This window comes from Bos javanicus, chromosome 22, assembly GCF_032452875.1.
Source record: "Bos javanicus breed banteng chromosome 22, ARS-OSU_banteng_1.0, whole genome shotgun sequence".
NCBI lineage: Eukaryota > Metazoa > Chordata > Mammalia > Artiodactyla > Bovidae > Bos > Bos javanicus.
In genome coordinates, this window is record NC_083889.1 from 2,902,761 (window position 1) to 2,917,180 (window position 14,420).

The window sequence follows — 14,420 nt, forward strand, 5'->3', positions numbered from 1 at the left end:
GAATCCTCCTGCAATGCAGGAGATCTGGGTTCAATCCCTGGGTTGGGAAGATCCCCTGGAGAAGGGAACAGCTCTCACTCCAGTATTCTGGCCTGGAGAATTCAATCGACCGTATACTCCATGGGGTAGCAAAGAGTTGGACACTTAAATAATTTTTATTGGACACATAATATGGAAAGTTGTAAATTGTGACAACAGAACATAAAATTTAGGGACAAAGAGTAAACACGAGGAGCTTTTGTATGTTATTGAAGTTATCAACTTAAAATGAACTATTATAATTGTAGGATGTTTTAGGCAAGCCTCAAAGCAAAACCCTTTGTTAGATATGCATAAGATAATGCAAAAGGAATCGGGGTATACCACTATAGAAAACCATCAAATCATAAAAGATGAGAGAAAGAAGAGAAAGATCTATAAAAGACTTAGAAAAAAATTAACAAAGGGGCAATAATAAGCTTTTACCTGTTAAAAATTACTCCAGATGTAAATGGACTAATTCTCTAATCATAGACTGAAAGTGAAGGGAAGGAAAAAGATACTCCACACAAATGAAAACCAAAAGAGACCCAGAAATAGCTATTCTTATATAAAACAGAAGTAAAAAAAAATGTAAAAAACGTCAGGGTTGCTATACAATGATAAAGAGATTAATTCATCAAGAGAATATAATAACTGAAAATATTTATGCACCCAGTATTGGAGCGTCTAAATATATAAAGCAAATATCTGAAGAGAGAAATAGACAGCAGTACAACAATACTTAAAATTGAAATTAAAAGATGCATGCTCCTTGAAATAACAGCTGTGACAAATCTAGACAGTGTATTAAAGCAGAGATATCACTTTGCTGACAAAGGTCCATATAGCCAAAGCTATGGTTTTTCCAGTAGTCTTGTATGGATGTGAGAGCCGGACCATAAGGAAGGCTAAGTGCTGAGGAATTAATGCTTTTGAACAACAACAATAATAGGGGATTTCATTACCTGACTTTGAGCAATGAATAGATCATCCAGACAGAAAATCAGTAAGAAAACTTTGGACTTAAATTACGCTTTAGATGAGGATTCCACAGATATATACAGAACATTCTAACAGCAGCAGAATGGACATTCTTCTCAAATGTACATGGAGCATTTTCCAGGATATATCATATTGCAATACTATCAGGCATCCTTTCTGACCATAATGGTGTGAAACTAGAAATTAATAACAGGAGAAAAACTGGAAAATTGACAAATACATAGAGATTAAACAACATGCTCCTGAAAAACCAGTTGATCAAAGAAGAAATCAGGAACCTGAAAATGTCATGAGACAAATGAAAATGAAATACAACATACTGAAATTATGGGATATTGCGAAAGCAATTCTAAGAGGGAAGTTTATAATGATAAATGTTTACATTAAGAAGAAAGACCTCACGCAAACTAACTTTACATAGAAGGAACTAGAAAAAAGAAGAGCTACTAAGCCTAAATTTAGTTGAAGGAGGAAATAGCAGAAATCAAAGCAAAAATAAATGAAAGATTAAAAAAATAATAGAAAAAGATCAGTGAAAGTAAGAGTTGGTTTTGTGATAAAAGACACAAAACTTTAGCTAGACTAGCAGGAAATAAAAGAAGACTCATAATTGAAAGAGACTTTATAGCTGAGCCACAGAAACACAAAGGATCCTAAGAGACTATGATGAACAATTAGATGCTAACAAATTGAATAATTTAGAAGAATGGATAAATTCCTAGAAGCATATAACCTACCAAGACTGAATCAGAATGAAATAGATTTGAACAGATAACAACAAGTAAGGTGATTGAATCAGTAATCTAAAATTCTCCCAACAAAGAAAAGTTCAGAACCAGATGACTTTATTGGTAAGTTCTATCAAAAATTTAAGAGTAATTAGTGGGAATTCCTTCTCAGCCTCTTTCAAAAAATTGAAGAGAACAACTCCAAATACATTTTAGAAAGCCAGCATTAACTTGATACCAACATCATAAAAGAACACCACTAGAAAAGAGAACATCAGACTAGTATACCCAATGGACATATGTAGAAAAATTCTCAATTTTCTAGCAAACAATTGAGCACATAAAACGGATCATACACCAGGAGCAAGTAGAATTTATTCATAAGATGCATGGATGGTTTAACACTTTGAAATGAATAAACATGATACACCGCAGTGAAGGGAAAGGTAATCATAATGTCATCTCAGTAGATGGAGAGAAAACATTTGACAAAAGTTAATATCTCTTGATGATGAAAACTCTTGACAGATTGGATGTAGAAGGATTATATTTCAATAAAATGATGACCATATGTAACAAGCTCACAGGTAACATCATGCTCACTAGTGAAAAACTTGAAGCTTTCATCTAAGATCAGCAACAAGACCAGGGTGCCCATTCACACCACTGTTATTCAACATGGTACTAGAGTTTCTAGCCAGGACAGGCAGGCAAGAAAGAGAAATAGAAAGTGTCCATATCTCAAAGGAAGAAGTAAAAGTTTCTCTGTTTGTAGAATACATGATCTCATACATAGAAAACCCTGAGGACTCCACAAAAAAAATTGTTAAAACTAATAAATGAACTCAAGAAAGTTGTAAGAAACAAAACCAACCAACAGAAATGAGTTGCATTTCTATACACTGACAACAAAGTAGCTGAAAAAGAAATGAAAACAATCTAATTTACAGTTGTGTCCAAAAAATGGGGGAAACAGTGTCAGACTATTTTTTTGGGCTCCAAAATCACTGCAGATGGTGATTGCAGCCATGAAATTAAAAGACGCTTACTCCTTGGAAGGAAAGTTATGACCAACCTAGATTGCATAGTCAAAAGCAGAGACATTACTTTGCAAACAAAGGTCCATCTAGTCAAGGCTATGGTTTTTCCAGTGGTCATGTATGGATGTGCGAGTTGGACTGTGAAGAAAGCTGAGCACTGCAGAATTGATGCTTCTGAACTGTGGTGTTGGAGAAGACTCTTGAGAGTCCCTTGGACTGCAAGGAGATCCAACCAGTCCATCCTAGAGGAGACCAGTCCTGGGTGTTCTTTGGAAGGAATGATGCTAAAGCTGAAACTCCAATATTTTGGCCACCTCATGCGAAGAGTTGACTCATTGGAAAAGACTCTGATGCTGGGAGGGATTGGGGGCAGGAGGAGAAGGGGACAATAGAGGATGAGATGGCTGGATGGCATCACTGGCTTGATGGACATGATGGACATGGTGAACTCCAGGAGTTGGTGATGGACAGGGAAGACTGGAGTGCTGTGATTCATGGGGTCACAAAGAGTTGGACACAACTGAGTGACTGAACTGAACTGAACTGAAAGTTAATCAAAAAGGTGAAAGATCTATAAACTGAAAACTGTAAAACATAGATGAAAGAAACAGAAGGCAAAAATAAGTGGAAAGATATCCATATTAATAGATTAGAAGAATTTATATTGTTAAAATATCCATACAACCCAAAGTAATCTATAGATTCAGTTCAATCCCTATCAAAATTCCAGTGGCATTTTCACAGAAATAGAAAAAATGCTAAAATTTGTATGTAACCATAAAACTCCAAATAGCTAAGCAATCTTGAACAAGAAGAGAAAAGTTGGAGGCATTCTACTTCCTGGTTTCAAACTATTTTACAAAATTGTAGTAATCAAAGGGGTATAGTATCAGCATTAAAAACAGACACAGATCAGTGGAACAGAGTACATAGCCCAGAAATAAACCCAGGTATATAGAGGTCAACCAGTTTTAAACAAAGGTACTGAATGGGGAAAAGATAGTCCCTTCATTAAATTGTCTTGGAAAACTGCATGTTCGTATGCAAAAGAATGAAATTGGATCCTTAACTTAAACTGTACACAAAAATAAACTTGAAATTTATTTTTGGATTAAAGACAAATGTAAAACCAAACTGTAAAACTCCTAGAAGGAAACTTATAGGAAAAGTTTCTTGAGATTGATTTTATCAATGATTCTTTGGATCCGACACCAAAAGCATAGGCAACAAAAGTAAAAATAAAGCAGGACGGCTGCTGCTGCTGCTAAGTCACTTCAGTCGTGTCCGACTCTGTGCGACCCCACAGACGGCCTCCTACCAGGCTCCTCTGTCCCTAGGATTCTCCAGGCGAGAACACTGGAGTGGGCTGCCATTTCCTTCTCCAATGAAAATGAAAAGTGGAAGTGAAGTCGCTCAGTCGTGTCCGACTCTTATGACCTCATGGACTGCAGCCTACCAGGCTCCTCCGTCCATGGGATTTTCCAGGCAAGAGTACTGGAATGGGGTGCCATTGCCTTCTCCAAAAGCAGGAAGGACTACATTAAATTAAACTGTTTCTTTGTAGCAAGAGAGACAATTAGTTAAATGAAAAGTAGCCTACAGAATGGGAGAAAATATTTGTAAACATTTTTAAAAGGGATTAATATCCAAAATATATAAGGAACTCATACAACTGACACAATAAAAACATTTAAATCTTAAAATGGGCCATTTTTCTAAAGAAGCTATATGGCCATTGGGTATATGAAAAGATCCTTCACATCACTAATCATCAAGGAAATGCAAATCAAAATCACAATTAGTTATCATTTCACACCTGTTAGGATGGCTGTTATCAAAAAGTCAAAAGACAATAGAGATTGATGAGGATGTGAATACACTGGAAACTTGTAGGTGGGAATACAAAATGCTGCTGGTGCTATGGAAAACAATATGGAGGTCTCCTCAAAAAATTAAAAATAGAACTACTATATGATTCAGCTACCCCACTTCTGGGTATTTATCTATGATAACTGAAATCAGAATCTCCAAGACATATTAGTACTCCCATGTTTATAGCAGTACTATTTACAGTAGCCAAGATATGGAAACAACCTAAGTGTTAATTGACGGACAAATAAAGAAAACATACAATGGAATGCTGTTCAGCCTTAAATGAGGAGAATGTTCTGCAACATGCAACAACATGGATTAACCTGGGGGACATTATGCTAAATGAAATAAGCCAGTCACAGAAAGACAAATACTGTGTGATTCCACTTATATGTGATATCTAAAATAATCAAATTCATATAATCAAACAGTGCAATGATTTCCACGGGTGAGGAAAATAGGAAAGTAGGGAGTTCTAAATTAGCAGGCATAAAGTTTTAAGTAAGAAAGATGAGTAAATGATAGAGATCTGCTATACGACATTCTACCCATAGTCAGCAGTACTCTTTAAATGCACTTTAAAATTATTAAAAGGGTAGATCTCATACTAAGAGTACTTACCAAAATATAATAAAATTAATGAAGTTTAAAAAAGACATAAAATGAAGCATCAACTCAAAAAGAGAAAGATAAGCTCAACAAAGAACACCCAAAGAAAGTAGAAGGAAGGAAAGAATAAAGTACAGCTATTAATTAAAGGTGAAAGAGGAGAGTGAAAAAATCTGGCTTAAAACTCAACATTCAGAAAACTAAGATCATGGCATCCAGTCATCACTTCATGGCAAATAGATGGGGAAACAGTGGCTGACTTTTATTTTTCTGGGCTCCAAAATCACTGTAGATGGTGATTGCAGCCATGAAATTAAAAGATGCTTACTCCTTGGAAGAAAAGTTATGACCAACCTAGATAGCATATTAAAAAGCAGAGACATACTTTGTCGATAAAGGTCCATCTAGTCAAAGCTATGGTTTTTCCAGTAGTCATGTATGGATGTGAGAGTTGGACTATAAAGGAAGCTGAGTGCCAAATAACTGATGCTTTTGAACTGTGGTACTGGAGAAGACTCTTGAGAGTCCCTTGGACTGAAAGGAGATCAAACCAGTCTGTCCTAAAGGAAATCAGTCCTGAATATTCATTGAAAGGACTGATGCTGAACCTGAAACTCCAATACTTTGGCCACCTGATGGGAAGAACTGACTCACTGGAAAAGACCGTGATGGTGGGAAAGACTGAAGGCAGGAGGAGGAAGGGACAACAGAGGATGAGATGGTTGGATGGCATCACCAACTCAATGGACATGAGTTTTGCAAGCTCTGGGAGTTGGTGATGGACAGGGAAGCCTGGCAGTGCTGCAGTCCATGGGGGTTGCAAAGAGTCTGACATGACTGAACCACTGAACTTGGTTAGTGTTGGATAGTGGATAATGATAGTGGATAGTGATAGACTGATAATCCATACTTGGATAGTGATGTTCAATGTATGTGTGCTCAGTCATGTCAGACTCTTTGCGACCCCATAGACTGTAGCCTGCCAGGCTCCTCTGTCCATGGAATTTTCCAAGCAAGAATACTGGAGTGGGTTACCATTTCCTACTCTAGGGGATCTTCCCAACCCAAGGATCGATTCTCCGTCTCTTGCATCTCTTTTGTCTCCTGCACTGGCAGCAGATTATTTACCACTGAGCCACCTAGGAAGCCCCAGTGGTGGTCTACTAATTTATCAATATAGTATATGCAAGTCTTTTTCTAAAAATAGGTTTGTATTTCAAAGTAAGTTACTAATAATTAGTTTTACTTATATTTTACCTATATTAATTATTAATTATTTTAATATACACATAACTTATTATTAAAGCTGGCAATTAGGGACTTATATAATTATAATGTCTTGAATTAATAGTAAATAAAATCACTTGAATTAATAATAAAAGGCAAAACTACATAGGCAAAATATTCCTTTAATTTTTAAAAAATTTCACATTTTCATATGGTGAAATATTTTGCTAACTTTAGTTTTCTTCAGAATTAGAAAAAGAAAGGGATCAATTCTACACTGTATACACCATATACCCAAGAGGCAATACTACCTAGTGGATAAGATCGCAGAATTAGGGAACTGCCTGACTTTAAATCCCAACTATATCATGTACTAGCTGTGGGACCTTGAACAAATAACTTGACTTTCCTTGGCTTTCATTTTCTCTCTAAAAATGGTCACACTGAGGTTGTCGGGAAGGCTATATGAGTGGTGTGCATTGAATAGTATCTGGCCCAGAATCCGCAATGGGTAAGATTTACCTCTTATTATGGTGGCTTAGCAGTAAAGAAGCTGCCTGTGATGCAGGAGATGCAGGTTCAATCCCTAGGTCAGGAAGATCCCCTGGAAAAGGAAATAGCAACCCACTCTAGCATTCTTGCCTGGGAAATCCCATGGGCAGAGGAGCGTGGCGGGCTACAGTCCATGGGGTCGCAAAGAGTCAGACACGACTTAGCGGCTAAACAACAACAACAACGGCAAAAGTACTGGGTATCTATTAGATGCATACTGAGGAGTAGTGGAATAGATATTATAGTTAACCTGTACCCCTTTTCTGCTCCATCATACTTTCCTTATTTTTAATTTGGGAGCATTTTATGACCAGAATGACTGAGGCTTCTGTTTTCTTCCTTTGTCTCTGGGTGGGTGGAAACACGACATGTTCAACGTTTACAGAGAAGAGGTGCGCAAACAAAGTATAAAAAAGCTACTTCTCGGATTTTGGCCTGAGCTTTCTCTCCTTATCCCCTGAAATCTTTATTCTGTTATTTTCCTCTTATTTTCTAGGTTAAATGCACTTACGGAAAAAGGAAAATTTGATAGTAAGATAATAGAATGTTGTAATATGGCAATGGATTCCTCAGTGGAAAACAACATGTATATAAACAAAGTGTGGGTTCAATGTGAGAATGAAAGTTGTTTGAAATGGAGACTGTTATCAAATGAGGATAAAGCCAAAGTCAATCACAGTGAACCATGGTACTGCTTCATGAACACTGACTCAAAGTACAATAAGTGCTCTGTTTCTGAAGAAGACTTTCCTGAAGAGTCTCAGCTTCATCAAAGTGGATATAAGATCGTCTATTCACAGCTGCCTCTTGGAAGCCTGGTTTTGGTAAAATTAAAGAATTGGCCAAGGTAAGATTTTTGTTGGTGTTTTCTAATAAACTTTTGAGGTATAGTCTTGCTAAGTTTATTAACTTTCAAAACTTTTCGAACAATCAACTTCTCTGTTGTTGTCTAACTTATTTATTGTTTTCTGATCTCACTGTTATTCTTTCCCTGACTTGTTTGGGTTTAATTCTTCTTTGTCTAGTTTCTTAAATTGGAGACTTAGATAACTGATTCATATCTTTTTTTCTTCCAGATATGGGCAATTAAAGCTATAAATTTCTCTTTAAGCACTGCTTTAGTTATATCCCACAAATTTTAATATGTTTTGTTTTATTACTATTCAGTTTGTGATTTTTTTCTTTGAAATGAGTTATTAGAATTGTGTTTTTAAATGACCAAATACGGGATTTAAAAAATATTGTTATTGAGTTCTAATTTAAATCTCTTGTAGTCTGTTTCACTGAATCTTGTTTTATGGCCCAATGTGGCCTATCTTGAAAAAAATTTACATTCTTTAATTATTGCCTAGATGCTTAAAAGATCTTTTTTCTTCTGATTTTTGTACATTTACTATTTTATAGCTCCATGTTTCCCATTCTGGGTTGATTTCTCTAGTATGCAATGGGCATTTTCAGTATGCAGTTTCAAGTCTTTTCATCTCGATTACGTTTTTCTTAAATTATAACTAGTTTATTCAGTTTCATTGCTTTGATTGTATGTTTGGATCCCTGTAGTACTGATGGTGAATCTTCTCTGGTGAGCTTTGGTATTACTTTTTCTTCAGGAGTTTTCATCTTTGAAATTTATGTATTTTCCCTTTCCATATGTTATTTTTCTGAAGGAGTTACCAGTTCTTGTGTTCTTCTAGTTCAGTCTTTATTGAAAAATTTAAAATTTCTTTCAAGAGTTTTGCCCTTTCTCTTTTCAAATCTTCCTTTTCTCCCATCACTTTGTTTTCATTTGTATTCAGTGATTCGCCATGAAAAATGTTAGATGTTTGCTTTCCTAGGGAGACTGTGATGGGCTCATCTAACACACAACACAGAACACACACAAGAGGTCTCCAAGGCAACACCGAGAAGCGCGCTCCTACTCTATCACTTCCTGTTACGGACCGGATTGTGGTTCCCGCTAAAGGCCGTGTGTTAAATCCCTAACCTCGCAATGAGACTGTATTTGGAATGAGAGCCTTTAAAGAGGTGGTTAAGTTAAAAGAGGCCCTCATCCAATCTGACTGGTGTTCCTGTAAGAAGAGAAACTTCAAGTACACAGTAGACAACCAGGGCTGTGTGCAGAGCACAGCCCTTGAGAAGACAGCATCTGCAACCCTGGGAGAGGCCTCCAGGAAAACCAGCCCAGCTGATACCTTGATCTGCGACTTCTGGCCTTTAAGACTGTGGGAGAATAAATTTCTGTTTGTAAGCTACCCAGTCTGTGATAATTTTCTATGGCAGCCTTAGCAAACCAATATACTTAATATCTTTCCAGATGTGGAAATCTCTCAAATATGTACCTTTTGTTACTGAGAGTTTTTCTAGGGATCAAATGTGAAATATTGTTTAAAAATACATGTATGTTAATTGATATGTGCATATATTAATTGATAGATATATAGTTTATACATATATAATTGTTGTTGTTGTTTAGTTGCTAAGTCGTGTCCAACTCTTTGTGACCCCATGGATTGTAGCCTGCCAGAGTCCTATGTCCATGGGATTTTCCAGTCAACAATACTGAAGTGGGTTGCCATTTCATTCTCTAGGGGATCTTCCTGACCCAGAGACTGAATCTGCATCTCTTGCATTGGCGGGCAAGTTTTTTTTACCACTAAGTCACAAGGGAAGCCCATGTAATAATAGGATGGTCTTTAAGAGGAGCTAGAGTTATGTAAGAACAAATGTTTTTAAAGGTGTGAATATGAGCACTTATTTTTGAAGTTACTTATGAAGGTATTTGTAGTCCCATGCTATTTTTTATATCTCTAACATTTTGAAAGCAGAGCATTTATATTTACTAATGGAAATTCTGAAGGTTCAGTAATTCTAATTCAAGAAATGGATTTGAATCTTGTCACTATGTCTGAAATATTACATTAGAAATTTGATTAGGAATTTCTTTTGCAGTTTTGTGCTTATAACTGAGGGTTAGAGTTTGAAATATGAATGAAGCATGTTTTACTCCAGTCCCTAAATTACCTCTAATCTGTGATTAAGACCATCAAAATGCTGCAAAATACAGCTGTACCCACCTTCTTGCTTACTGGAAAGAGTAAAATACATTTTGCTATGTAGTCACATAAATTCTTCTTTATAAACTAACTACAAATGAACACAGACTTAAAGTACAGACTAGGAAACTCAAATCTATTGCTTTATTGCTTATTCAGTACCACAAATACATAGAAAGATGATAACAGGATAAATTGCAGTCAGTTCGGTTCAGTTCAGTTCAGTTGCTCAGTCATGTCTGACTCTCTGTGACCCCATGAATCGCAGCACGCCAGGCCTCCCTGTCCATCACCAACTCCTGGAGTTCACTCAGACTCACGTCCATTGAGTCAGTGATGCCATCCAGCCATCTCATCCTCCGTCGTCCCCTTCTCCTCCTGCCCCCAATCCCTCCCAGCATCAGAGTCTTTTCCAGTGAGTCAGCTCTTCGCATGAGGTGGCCAAAGTACTGGAGTTTCAGCTTTAGCATCATTCCTTCCAAAGAAATCCCAGGGCTGATCTCCTTCAGAATGGACTGGTTGGACCTCCTTGCAGTCCAAGGGACTCTCAAGAGTCTTCTCCAACACCGCAGTTCAAAAGCATCAATTCTTCGGCGCTCAGCCTTCTTCACAATCCAACTCTCACATCCATACATGACTACAGGAAAAACCATAGCCTTGACTAGATGAACCTTTGTTTGCAAAGTAATGTCTCTGCTTTTGAATATGCTATCTAGGTTGGTCATAACTTTCCTTCCAAGGAGTAAGCGTCTTTTAATTTCATGGCTGTAGTCACCATCTGCAGTGATTTTGGAGCCCAAAAAAGTAAAGTCTGACACTGTTTCCACTGTTTCCCCATCTATTTTCCATGAAGTGATGGGACCGGATGCCATGATCTTCGTTTTCTGAATGTTGAGCTTTAAGCCAACTTTTTCAGTCTCCTCTTTCACTTTCATCAAGAGGCTTTTTAGTTCCTCTTCACATAGCCAAACATCAGTTCTTAATTAAGAAATATAGATACTGAAATTTCAAATGGGAAGACCAGTCAACTGGCTACAGAGACACTTGGCAGTGTAGCATTATGTGTGTTAATTGTTAGCCTTTGCCCTTACCCCTAACTGAAGGCTCAGAACTCAGTCTTATCAACATCTTGGAGTTACTCTTTCTCAGAATAGTTCACACTCTCCTATAAAGCTAAAAAAGCTAAAGAGAAATTGATACAGAATCAAGAAATGCCTGCTTAATCACTGTATAATAAAAGCAAATAATAGTTAGGAGAACATCACTTTCTTTGTCTGTGGTCAAGCTCCATGAAAAATCTAATGGTAATAGTCATATTTGTCGCTACATCATACAGTAACACACACTTATAAAAATACTTATGCAGTCTCTTTCCTCTGAGTTATGCCCACTTCAGCTTGAGGATGGGGCTGTCTTCACTGCTAGGAAGAGAAAGCTATAATGTTTAAGAAATCTTAGAAAGAGCAAAGAAATTAAAGGTTAAAAAGAACTTCATATCTCAGTATAGGAAAATACAATGTCAAGCAGAAGCTAGGCATTTTACACAGATGTTTTGCAAAGATTTCTCATAAATATGAAAATTAAAGAAAATATATTTGCATTCTAAATACTATGGGCTAAACAGTTCAACTCTGTCTGTAAGTTAGCAAGCCAATCCAGTGTTACTTTTTAGATATAGTGTATATTTTAGGGCTTCCCAGGTGGCGCTAGTGGTAAAGAACCTGCCTGCCAGTGCAGCAGATGTAAGAAACCTGAGTTTGATCCCAGGGTTGGGAAGATCCCCTGGAGGAGGGCACAGCAACCCACTACAGTATTCTTGCCTGGAGAGTCCCATGGACAGAGAAGCCTGGTAGGCTATAGTCCGCAGAGTCTGACAAGACTGAAGACTTAGCACACACACATGTATTCATTCATAAATGAGATCTCTATTACATCTTTTTATTAATAGTATTATAAAATATTATTTGATTACTTATTATTTGCATACTTATATACTGTTGTATGTAAATATGTGTGTGTATGTGTAGACATGAGAAATTTCCTTTTCCCATTGGTCCCTGCTGTTAGGTACAGTAAAGAGATTTCTTGGCAAATGTAACAGTAAGTTAATGATGATTCCAACTCATCCATTTTGTTTCCTATAGATTAAGGATGAAGCTCAAGTAAAATTTGCTATCTCCTTAAACATCCAGACTACAGTTTGAAAAATGTATTTATTTCTTCTCATTGGTTATAAATATATGGCAGCCAATATCATGCTTAAGCTTCAACTTCTGTTGCAGGCAGTAGCTATCTTAGATCATTTCCACCGGATAAGAAAAGTATAAAACATCAGTTTCTTTGTGATATATTTTCTGTTCTTTTGAAATTTCTTGTGCTGCCTAAGTTTCCCACTTCCTGCTGCAAGTGGATTTCAATACCCAATGTCTGTCTGACCTTGCTGTGTTTGTGTATTTTACCTTCCACCGCCCACAGGCTCTGAGACTGACTGTTCGTTTTCCCTTGTAATTCTGATGTCCTTCCCTTGGGTTGTTGACTCTTACTTTCCCTGTCCACTTTCTAGCCCCCACACAGCACTTCAGAATTTCTTCTTGATATGAACACAAAAAACCAGGAAGCAGAAGTGCACAGTGCACTATCAACATCGACAGTTCTGGAACTCAGATTGAGGTCAGAGTGAGGGTGAAACTGGACATCAGCTTCTCTCTTCAGTCACAGCAAATCAGAGCAGATGATGGATGTAGCAGCTGGAGAGAAGTAATCATGTTTTCTACATCTATTGCCTCTGCTCAGCTTTCCCTGCAGTTCGGTACATTCTGTTTTAGCTGAGATATGCAGACTTGGAGTCAGATAATTCCTTTGCATCACCTGAAAGTGCCCAAGTTATTTGGACATTTGATAATGCTTTTCATAATTCATCTTCAAATCAGTACTCAGTATTTTCTGTAATATATTTCAAGTAATGAACAGAAGCTTTTCTGTTGGCATCTAATTCTTTTTAGAAGTCATCTCTTTATATTTTATAGAGTAATTAAATTGAATACTCTTGGACCCAATAGATTTCACTTAAAAAATAGTATCAGAATTTGTGTCAGAAAAGTAGCAGCTCATCTAACACATAAAAACTGCCAAATATTTCTTTTTAAAAAAAATTATTTATTTTAATTGGAGGCTAATTATTTTACAATATTGTATTGGTTTTGCCATACATCAACATGAATCTGCCACGGGTGTACACGTGTTCCCCATCCTGAACCCTCTTCCCACCTCCCTCCCTATACCATCCTCTGGGTCATCCCTTCTTTCATGTGTTAAATATAAGAAATCCATTTTCTGAGACTATTTTAAAGTGAATGGAGTAGGTACTGCTTATAATTTTGTATTGGGTTGGTAGTAATCCTTTTTAAAAATTCAGTGAGGTGCAAATCACCTAATATTAAACATGAGCCCCTTATGTTTTATAAAGAGTTTATACAAATAGAATGTAACAATCACAGTTGAGTTACTTTTAAAATAGGTATTGATCATGTTGAAGGACCCACTTGTTCCTTGATTTCTTGTAAGTTGGGTGTCTCCATTGCAGCTGTCACTCATTCTCAGTCATTTATCTACCTGTTGAAGTCTTCTTTTGAGTGGACTCCTTCAGAAATGTAGATTTCTAAAATATGTTTAAAATATAAATTGAACTCAAGTTTATCTCTTAAGCACAGTCCAGTACGAGTTGCCAACTACCGGTAAGATGCTGTGATGTGAGCCTGGTGACCCGATGGTCCTCTTCATTTAGGTTCTGAACTCTCACTTGACTTTCCATTATCATTTCCACTTCTTCCCAAGTATTCAACTTCTTTGGATGTCAGGTTGTTGGACTTAGTTTTTCATTCTCTGTCGTGTCCATGTGTCCTCAGTCGTGTCCAACTCTTTGCAACCCTGTTGGCTGTAGCCCACCAGGCTCCTCCGTCCATGGGATTTCCCAGGCAAGAATACTGGAGTGGGTTGCCATTTCCTTCTCCAAAGGATCTTCCCAACCTGGGGATCGAACCCACATCTCCTGCATTATAGACAGAAGATTCTTTACCACTTGAGCTATCCAAGCCCGTTCATTCTCTAGCCCTTGTTTTCTCACAATTCCAGGGGCTAGAAGTCTGAGGTCAGGGTGTCAGCAGGGTTGATTTCTTCTGAGGCTTCTCTTGGCTTGTGGGAGAGTCTCTCTTTTTGTCTTCTTGTGGTCTGTCCTCTGTGTGTGTCTAGATCCTAACCTTCTTTTTTATAAGGAGACTAGTCATGTTGGATTAGGGCCTGCCTTTTAACTTGGTTGCTAG

General features: G+C 37.2%; 1 protein-coding gene across 5 annotated transcripts in view; it reads left to right on the forward strand.

Annotated features, from left to right (window-relative positions):
- The window catches only part of ZCWPW2 (zinc finger CW-type and PWWP domain containing 2), a 189,092-nt gene that overhangs the window by 56,260 nt on the left and 118,412 nt on the right, over positions 1-14,420 (forward strand). For 4 of the 5 annotated variants that reach the window (XM_061395708.1, XM_061395706.1, XM_061395705.1 and 1 more), the window contains one exon: positions 7,548-7,898. In XM_061395708.1, the coding sequence (XP_061251692.1) occupies positions 7,606-7,898 (293 nt within the window). In that variant the 5' untranslated portion in view covers positions 7,548-7,605. Of the gene's footprint in view, positions 1-7,547; positions 7,899-7,927; positions 12,859-14,420 lie in introns of those variants that run through there. The other variant, XM_061395710.1, reaches the window with a different exon arrangement.